This window comes from Drosophila simulans, chromosome 2R, assembly GCF_016746395.2.
Source record: "Drosophila simulans strain w501 chromosome 2R, Prin_Dsim_3.1, whole genome shotgun sequence".
Classification (NCBI taxonomy): domain Eukaryota; kingdom Metazoa; phylum Arthropoda; class Insecta; order Diptera; family Drosophilidae; genus Drosophila; species Drosophila simulans.
The window spans coordinates 18,659,473-18,669,549 of record NC_052521.2 but is presented as its reverse complement, the minus strand read 5'-3'; the positions used below and the strand labels follow the sequence as shown (position 1 = coordinate 18,669,549).

Sequence of the window (10,077 nt, the reverse complement as noted above, 5' to 3'; positions counted from 1 at the left end):
TGAGCATAGGATGAAAAAAACATTGAAATACAAACTAAACTATAATCTTATAAAAAACTTCAATAAATCCAAACACAATAAATAAGATTTTAAACTAAACTACAAAATAATCTGATTTAACTTGCAAAGTGCGTCAAAAATTTTTCTGAGTGTAGGAGTAGCGGGTAGTAAAACAACGTCGGCGGCTTCGGTTCCAGCATTTCTCGCCCGCACTTCGATCGAATCGGACGTGTTTGCACTTCTCCTCCGCCGTTTGCTCGCGTGTTTTCTGTTGTTCGCCCGCCGCATCCGCCCCCGCCCCCTTCGCCGGAATCGAGTGATATCCGCCTGTGGAACCCCAAAGGTATATTACAGATATCAGATCGTAAATCGTGTGCTTGGCTTAGCGTAAACATCTTGGAAATGTGCTCATTAAGAAATGAAAATCGAGAAATCGAAAGAAAGCGTGTACTTTGCCATTGCTGTCGTGTCTCTTCCATTCATATTCAGTCCACGCCATCACACATGTATACACAAATATACATGCATACACACATACGCCCCAAGAAAACTGAACGTTGGAGGAGGAGAAAGAGAGCTTATCGCTCCAAGTCCATGAAAATAAAAATAAAATTATCGCCGGTCACTTGCTAGCATTTGCTTTTGTTGCTAAGATCGGCTCGGGTCAGCAATTAGCATTTCTGATTCGAAAAAAGAGGAAAACTCCTGACGTGTCGCTTAGGACAAGATTTTCCGAAACATTTAGCGCCGGTCTGTAAATTGGATCGCTTACGGTAAACTTCGTACCGGCCAGTTCACTGAACCTTTCATAAAAGACACACAAAAAAGCTGAAACAAAAAAAAGATACGTGTGTAAACGAAGAAGCTGGATCGCCCAACAGGTTTTAAGGCCAAAAAGTGGACGCTCTGTACAGTGAAGCGGCTTCTGAAAAAATAGTTTTGAAATTTATTTGAAAATGTGATTTTAGGATTATTAGCTCGTCTTATCTATTTATAGTATTTGAAGTATTTCTAGTACTTAAATCCGTGGATTTTCTGGTCTTAACTATAACAATTATATGCCTGTGTATGATATGCATATGAACTCATTAGAGTAATTAATCATTTTCAAGCTTAAGCAAAAAAGTGTGGCTTGTGTGTGTTCATGTCTCTGAGATTTCACTGTATAAAGAAAAGGAAGCAGAAGCAAAAGAGAGCAGTTGAAGAGGAAGATCAAGAGATGTTAATGCCGATTTCACGTAATTGAGGCTTGACCATTGCCTTTCCATTAGTGAAAGTTTTCCAACTATATAAAAAAGACCCACCATATTTTATTTTTTGTTTGCCTTATTAGTTTTTATTTTACGGCTATTTGAATTTTGTTCGCTTCTTTTTTTTATATTTGGGTGACCTAGGCGCTTTCAAAACTTTCATTTAACCAGAAACACCCACCAACATCCCATTGGAAGTGACCACGATGGTCATTACGCATACGCCACCGCGTACGCGCAATAATTTCGCTTGGCTTTGGGTTTCGGCTTGCATAATCCCCTCCAGCTGGTCGAGATGGTCAAAGCTGGTTGGTCGAATTCGGCTCCCCACTCGAAAATGAATTGCACATTTGCATAATGACTAATTTTTGCTGTTCGCGCATCCCATTCGCAATCGCAGCGAATACCCCTTGCCATCCATACGATTTCAATTTCAACTTTACACTGTTGAGCAAACAACTGTTACACCTTTCCGGGTAATTGGCTTAAATTCATCATTTAACGCTTGTGCAACGCTAATACGCGATTAATGCGAAGATGATGGAGAGCAGATGAATCTGGGTGTATAAAAGTGATGAACATCAATCCGAGCAAGGCATTGGTGCTTTGGTTTAGTTTCGAGTTAGTGGATCTTATAGTTTGTAGTTCCAACTCAATTCATTTCAAGGATAAATACATCTTAAACACTGTATAAGGTTTATACTCCTTGTAGGCGAGTGCATAAACACGTTCCCCTTTTTTGAAAGTCTCTTACGTTTGGTGGTAATCAAGTTTGCCCATTTATCTTGCAGCCATGTCGAAATCCATTCTCGTTTTCTCGTGCCTTCTGCTGGTGGCCATCAGCAACAGCCTGGTCCGGGCTGAGGATCTGAAAGTGGAGGTGATCAGCACGCCGGAGGTGTGCGACCAAAAGTCCAAGAACGGCGATTCCCTCACCATGCACTACACTGGAACCCTGCAGGCCGATGGCAAGAAGTTTGACTCGAGGTGAGTGATCTTAAAGTGAACAAAATTAAATTAGGCAGACTTTGTTATCAGTGAACTAAAGTGATTATTTCCCATTGCCCCAAAAACTTTGGCAGAATGTCAGAGTTCAGGATGAAATATTTTTAAAGCCAATGCTGTCCGTAATCTCCGCACACACGCATCCATTGGAGATGCAGATTAACATACTCGCAGATACATGTGTTTTCCGTATGGGATTAAAGCTGCTGGTGGCTGCATAGTCAGTCTGTCGTCGCGGCGGCTCATTGCCGTAAATTAGACGCCAACTGATAAGCGATCTCATTGTTGCATTGTCGCTGGCGCTGTTGTTGTTGTTTTTTGCTTGTGCTGCTGGTGCATTTTCCATGCCTGAATGCCCCCTTCTTCCTGCAACCCAAACTCAAACTCATTTTCCCGCTTTTTGTTTCATTTTTCTGTGGGTTATGGGCGCTTATTGTGACGTGGCCCTCAATTTTTGGCTTCATTAAGCAAAGAAATCGTTTTCCGGTACAAATAAGGTTCTTAAAAACCATTTAAAAAATAGTTAACCTTAGTTAGCTCTTAAGTAGTAGTTTCAATTAAAGAAATTGTTTAAATATGCGAAACCCACTGGAGCTACTTATTTTCTTATCTCAAAAATTCTTTCTCATATTTTCAACCTTTGACTTTCTTGTAATAAATCCTGTAAATTAAAGCCACAGCGAAACTTGAGTTGCCAGCCCAGGTATCCATACAAAAAACCAATTAAATTCAAAGGATAACCAAATTATTTCACATGTGCGGCTAATTAACACCCCAAAGTGGGTTGTTTACCACCAGCCGAATAAAAAAAAACTTTGTGCCACCGTTTGGCAAGCGGTAAAACTTATTATCAGTGTTTTATAAATATCAGCTGTCGATAAGCGACCTAAACTAGATTAACTAAACTGATATATTGTCCGTTGATTGCATATAAATAAAATATACGTTGAGTGTGAGGACATTACTCCATCACTCTCTTATAGTTATCAAATTTTGATTTAATTTTACGACCAGAAAATTGTGTTTCTCGCAGGGGAAACGATTTTATAAACGTCTGACTGACCCCAAGTCTTTCAAATTGACCCCGCTTAACCCGTTTTGTCATATGCTAAAATGGAAAACATTTCATCTTGGCATCCATCTCATTGGACATGTTGTGTCCTTTCACTGGCCCAACCAGTTACCTTGAGTTTTGGTAGACAAATTTTGGTTGCAAATTATGCGGAAGTTGCACTCGTCTCTTTCTGGGCTTAAAAGTTTCGCAATTGCTGTTAAATTTGGCGTGGCAAGGTCTCTGTGTGGCAGGGAGTGGTGAGCTGGCCAACTAACTAACTCAATCAGAGTGCGTCCCCTGCCGTCTCTGCCCTGCCACCTGTTGCGCTGCGGCTTAAATGCCCTCGAACTTGGCTAACAAACAAGGCACTTTGTGCCAGTCAAGTGCAGTCAAGGATGTCGACAGGCGTCCTCCTCATTCGGCATCTTCTTCTGTTCGCCTTGTGCGAAAAATCCTTTTCAGCCACTTCTTGCTTTTCAGCCTCAAGCTGCGAACACAGCTCCTTCTGCCATTTTCGGCTTTAGGCCAAACAGTCTACTCCTTGCAGCGGAAATTAGCTGGCTGAAAGCCAGCTTCACTTGGCTATAATTAAGCTTTTGCCGGCAGAGCACCTGAAAAAGTGGGCTTAAAACGAAGATGCGATGCTTCTTGAGAGAGATAAGTACGCAGATTTTTTCTGCTTTTGACGGGTTTGTCGATGGAATTTCTTATTGAAATGCCAATCAAAATGGAAACTGTCCTAAGCACACAAGCATGGGGAAACGGCAAACGAATATACGAGTATACGTGCTTAATTGATATTAAAATGGATTACAACTTACTTGGTTGGCCATAAAAGAAACTCTACTTTATTTCGGACAATTACAAATATCTCCCATCTACTTTTACCCCTTCCATTTTATACTCGTAACTAATTCAATAATGAGAACCAGGACCAGAGCTGGAGTCCTGTCACGTGCCTGCCGCCTTTTATCTCCATTGTGTCTTTGGCAAAGGATCCAACTGGCGGAGGAGTCCATCATGTCTACCTACCTGTCATAGCCATACCCGGGTCACGTGCAGCCACAGTTTGTCAATGACTTTGGCCCGCACTCCACATCTTCATTAGACTTTCGCGGCGCCTCCTGTTTTTGTGGCAACAAGTTGAGCTCCACTTTTGACCCGCAGACCTTCTTTTGGCCGCATAAATTATGCAGCCTTTCGTCGCTATATTCTAATCAGCCTGACGCGTAACATGACTACACTACTCCCTTTCACCTGCTATGATATATGTACACTAGTATATGTCCCCCATCTCAAGATTTTCACGTGCTGTGTCACTTTTCCGGGCAAATTAATTTGTTACTTGAGTTGCAGCAGCAAACTTGGCGATGTTTTCGCTTAAAGTTTCGCTGAGAAAATTTAGGAGCTTTAAGTTAGAGCTCTTCATAAGCAAATTTGTTGGTTTCTTATAAAGTATAAGGGCATTTGAAAGCACACGTATATGGTGTTTGGGGTCAATTCACACCTTTATGCGACACCTTTGATGAACATGTTAATGTTAATATTTCGTATGGGTGAAAGTTGAGGCAGCCCAATGATAAAAACCACAAAAGGCAATGTCCGATGCTACAATGGAAATGTTTTAATTGATTTATTAATACCTTTTGCTGTCCATCGAGATTTTCTTTCAGTGCACGCCGTAGTTTGAATATGAAAAGAGCAGTGCCTCTTTTGTTGGCATCCTCGAAAACATGTTTCACAAAAATTTTTGACAACGCAACGTTGGAGTAGCCAAGGGGCGGGAATAAAGAGGAGCACCAGTCAGTTACCTGAAGCATCGGGCCATAACTTGCGATGTTGTCGCTTTCTGGCTGCCATGATTTGTATGTTCCAAGTGCAAAGTCCCCCATCTTTTTTTTTGAATTTTCCTACCCATCCACATCCCAATTTTCCCCCCTTTGTGTCAACTGCTTTGCAGCAAGTGCAATTTAATGTCCAAAAGCAGAGTGCGTAAAAAAACAAAAACTAGCAGCAGCAAGCCGAAATGCATCAAAGTGAAAGTTTTAGCTTACACTCTGGACAACCTTGAATGAGGTGCTGGTGGCCATGGAGTGGAAAATGGGAGTGGAGGTGGAAGTGGGAGCTGGAGTGGGAGTGCGAGTGGGAGGAGACCTTAAGCTCTGCTCGAGTGACCACAGAAACCTTGACACCATTGGTGGCAAAACACTTGGAGCAAAGTTGTGGCGTTGCAGACTGAGACGCAGACTCCAGTAAATCTAAAGCTCATTACCATGTGGATGCAATCAAGTGCGGCTGTTTCTGCAACTGCAACTGCAACAGCCGTCTGACTTTTATGGCAACTCTTGCCTCGAATGTATATTTTACTCGGCTCGCGCGTCAGACACATTTGTAGATAGTTTAAATAATTAATGAGCTTCAACGGTTGCAATTCTTATTTTCCACAATTTACAGCAGCTTTTTTCGGGGTTGTGTGTTAAGGGCGATGGAACGTGATGCCGCCAGCTGGGGCATAAATTTGGGTGTCCTTTGAGGTACTTGGGTCGACACTGAAAAAAAAGGATACGCAGACTTATATAAGCAAACAAGTCAGATCTCTAAACTTGCTAAATATATTTTAAGTATTTCATTTTCCTGTTTGGTACTTCAAACACCATAAGCCCAACTGTTTTCTCTCAGTGCTGTGCTGCAAACTTGTTCAAACTTTAGACTTTTTGTGTGAATTGTTCGCACGTTGACCATTCCCGCCGAGAGCAAATCCTGGGCCGCAGGTCCTGCCGGAGTCCTTGTTCTCTGGTGCACGTTAATCGCAAGTTGTCGCCCCAATGGGGAGGTATCCAAAAGCGGAGGGCAAAGGAATTGCGGTTGCATATTTGATTTTATAACTTTTCTTGGCCGGACACATAAAACGAGGTCATCAAGGGATCCACCCAAAAGGATTCAATTTGATTGGATTGAATGTGTCTGAAGTCGGCGGAGTGACGTGGTATGATTTCGGGTGGCCACCATATGCCACCCCAAAATCCCCGCCCGCCGAAATGCCGCCACCCGTGGTGCGGAATCACGTAGAACGGCAAACGGATGTTTGGGCGCCCATTCAGCTGCATTTTAAATTATGCGATGCGTTGGGACTTGGCTCGCAATTCGCAGATACAGATACAGATACAGATACCAACTCGGATTCGAATTGGGATTGGGTTAAAAAAAAGGAAGAAAAAAACACACGGCACAGCCAGTGGAAGAATGAAATCGAAACTTATTAAATATTTAGCGAGTGGATGAATGAGTTTACATTTTTTGCTTGACTTTATGATAATGCGCTGGCCATAAAGCCAAAATGTAAAAAGAAGCAGCCGCCAACTCATGTGGCCCCCCAATATTTCCCACTTTAGACCACAATCTAAGCCCCATTGGAGACGAGCTGGAAAAACCTGCGAATCGCTTGCAAAATATCCATGAAATTCCATTTGATATTTGCCAATTGCGCAACAACTGCAATTGCAACTGCAACTTGTTTGCCCACCTGCGAGTGAATTCAGGTCTGATCTCAGCTGACCTTTTGTTTGGCTTGTCCGGTAATTCATAAATATTTGATTGCTTCAGGGGGACAAACAGGACGAAGGACACGGAAGTCCAGCGATGCTGGGAAAGGGGTGTGGATGGTCAATTGTGCTGACTGAAACAATCAACACGTTTAAACGATTTTATTAATTTATTTAAGACTCGACAGCTCGGTTTTTTAAACGTTTGCCCATTTAAAGTTGTGGGCGGTAAATTGTTGAAATTTAATATTTACGGAAAATGTCATTACAGTTTATTAAAGTTTATAAGCAGTTTTTAACTTAAATCAGTTGAATCTATATAATATGCGATCTTAAAAAGCGTATAACCCATTTTAGATACCCGTTCAATATTGTACAAAAAATGTAAACATGTAGAGCATGTAGTAAGCTTCGCAAATCGCATAAATTAGCGAGGATTCAGGAGTAAACACTCCAAGGATATGAAAAGGAAGAAGGGGAGACTCCATAAAATGTTTCACATATTGTACTAGATATTCATGGAAAATAATGCAATAAAAATTCACAGCCACAGACGGCGACACCGAAATAAAGACAAGCCACCAAGGTGTCTTAGATGGCGCGTAATCCCTGGAAAACCAAACCCAAACCCCCCACAGGACATGCGGAATCTCAAGTGGGGGGTACAAATTTTTTACGCTTTTTTATTCCATCTGGAGATTTGCACTTGAGCGAAAGGCGGCGACAAAAACAGCGACGACGACACTTTGGTTACGCTCCAGAGTAACACTTAACCGCTCTGAATGCGAATGTTCGTTTTTCTGGCCTTTTTTTGCGGCCCGGTTGGGTGGATTATTCAGCGGCAATCCGCATGGCACTTGCCGCACCTCCACTTGCCACTTGCCACTTGCCCCATCATGGCTGTGACTTGAACTGGAATTTGAAACAACAGCCGGCGCATGTAAAAATGTTTTGCAAAATGCCCAGGAGATGCACATAAAATATTTAACAGACATGCCCTACAACTTTTTTTGCCACCCATGTGGGTGACTCCTCCTGGTTAATCATTTGTTTCCTTTTCCCCCCAGCCTCGAGTGCAATAATCTGTCTCGGCTCCATTTAAACGGGGATAACCAACAAGTTCTTAAAAACCCAACAGCCAAACAACTTTCTTAACAAACAGCAATAATAATATAATGATGAACAACAGGAGAGTTTTCGCAGGAAAAAGCAAGGAAACTTTGCCTGCAGTCAGCAGGCCCAAGCGACACATTTCAATTGCCAAGTTCAGATCTCTAGAGGCTTCAGAAAGTTTGGGAACATTTCTTCAAAAAATTTAAAAAAGAAAATCTTTTAAAATGTTTCGAACAATGGGTTTTTGTAGGAGAAACGGCTATATTACAGTCTTAAGTAATTATTTTAGCTCAAGATCGTTACTAAGCTTTGAAATAAACAAATTTTTTAATGCACTTAGAATTTATATGGTTCGTAATCATCATAAACTACACACCTCGAGTTTTATATAGATATCCATGTGGCTTAGCCTTCATTTTTCCTAACACCCTTGAAAAATGCACCATTCAAAACTGAATTAAAGCCTATAAGCTCATATGTTGGCCTATAAACGCCAGTTTACAGCGTGTTTATGGCTCTATTGGCGATGTGCCCCCGACCTTTTTTTTTTAGCAACCCTGAGCTACCGTGAATCCATTTCTATATATCATAATCATCGCGAAATGGCCTGCAACTGTGCCACATCATACATCAAGCTCAAGGCGCGACATTCTCATGCATACCTGAGCAGCTCCATATCCCCCTTTTACGCTTAGCAAATTAAAGTAAATTCGCTTAGCGGAACCATCAAATAAATAATTTTTATAGACTGCCAACGAAATATATGATGAAAAAAAGAGAGCAGTCATAAAGAAATGATGAATTGTTTCGGTTTAAAGTGGTGGCTTCCAGCCCACGACACCTGCAAGCACTTGAAACTTTGTGGCCAACAAGCGTCTAACAATTTGTATCTCACCGTTTTTTTATCACGCTTTTTTTTGCAGCTTCGACCGCGACCAGCCCTTCACATTCCAATTGGGCGCCGGCCAGGTGATTAAGGGTTGGGATCAGGGTCTGCTCAACATGTGCGTGGGTAAGTGCTTGGAGAAGTGCTCGGCAAAATGTGTAAATTAATTTGGAGTTCGCTTTGAAATCCAGGTGAGAAGCGCAAGCTGACCATTCCTCCCCAGCTGGGCTATGGTGACCAGGGTGCCGGCAACGTGATACCGCCCAAGGCCACGCTCCTGTTCGACGTGGAGCTGATCAACATCGGCAACGCCCCGCCCACCACCAACGTCTTCAAGGAGATCGACGATAATGCCGACAAGCAGCTGAGTCGCGAAGAGGTAATCGTCTATGTATGGATCGCACTTTTGTTACCTATATGTCTCTCTACACTGAAATATCCGTTGGATGTGGGATAAGTTACTAACCAACCACCCTACACTTTCTGTAGATATATAAAGTATCTGCAATTAAATTAATGTTGGATATTATTTTTGTTCTATAGGTCAGCGAGTATCTGAAGAAGCAGATGACCGCCGTGGAGGGACAGGATTCCGAGGAGCTGAAGAACATGCTGGCTGAAAACGACAAGCTGGTGGAGGAGATCTTCCAGCACGAGGACAAGGACAAGAACGGCTTCATCTCGCACGATGAGTTCTCCGGGCCCAAGCACGACGAGCTGTAGTGCTCAGTGATGGGGGTTCTTGGTTTGCCGCCAACATCGAAGGGACACGAGTGCTTAAGTTATATAAAACCCAAATATATACACAAAACTAAACCATATACAACAGATGAGGCGCGAGCCGAGCAATAAGTCGAGCGCAACCAATGCTTCCCGATGTCATTTTGTATATAGCATACATATCAGCATCAGCATCTAAACACCAATACATTAGAGGAGGAGTGCATTGTTCAGTTTGTGTGTCTGTAACCCCGGTACTAGACGTAGTTTAAATTATGTACAATCTGAGAGAGAATGAACATCATTTTTATATACATTTATAGGTTGTTATATATTTTGTGTCGGCTGCGGGTGGTGACGATTTTTAGACCCATCGTAAAGATAATATTCATATCGTATATTGTAAATCAGACACACTCTCAAGACGAAGTCAATTGAAACACATTAAATTGAATAAAGAATTGCTATCAATAATTTAACAAGACGAACCTTTGTTTTTTCTAATTT

General features: G+C 42.0%; 1 protein-coding gene across 3 annotated transcripts; it reads left to right on the top strand.

The window, feature by feature from the left end:
* Nucleotides 1-183: 183 nt before the first annotated feature.
* Nucleotides 184-10,054, top strand: LOC6735568 (FK506-binding protein 2). Of its 3 annotated transcripts, none has more exons than XM_016181433.3 (5): nt 184-343; nt 2,042-2,237; nt 8,888-8,976; nt 9,042-9,241; nt 9,394-10,054. In XM_016181433.3, the coding sequence occupies exons 2-5, from the start codon at nt 2,044-2,046 to the stop codon at nt 9,571-9,573; spliced, it is 663 nt and encodes a 220-aa protein (XP_016028911.1). In that variant the 5' UTR covers nt 184-343; nt 2,042-2,043; the 3' UTR covers nt 9,574-10,054. The 3 variants fall into 3 exon arrangements, with proteins under 3 accessions (XP_016028911.1, XP_016028913.1, XP_016028909.1); XM_016181435.3 differs by having other exon boundaries at nt 186-343; nt 9,042-9,229; XM_016181431.3 differs by lacking the exon at nt 184-343 and adding an exon at nt 1,853-1,871.
* The last annotated feature ends 23 nt before the right edge of the window (nt 10,055-10,077 follow it).

Bases quoted from the DNA above. Each gene is read 5' to 3' on its own strand.
- LOC6735568 (XM_016181433.3), top strand. From the start codon at position 2,044: ATGTCGAAATCCATTCTCGTTTTCTCGTGCCTTCTGCTGGTGGCCATC. The intron at 8,977-9,041 runs GTAAGTGCTTGG...TTTGAAATCCAG, and splicing joins TCTGCTCAACATGTGCGTGG to GTGAGAAGCGCAAGCTGACC. The intron at 9,242-9,393 runs GTATGGATCGCA...TTTGTTCTATAG, and splicing joins GCGAAGAGGTAATCGTCTAT to GTCAGCGAGTATCTGAAGAA.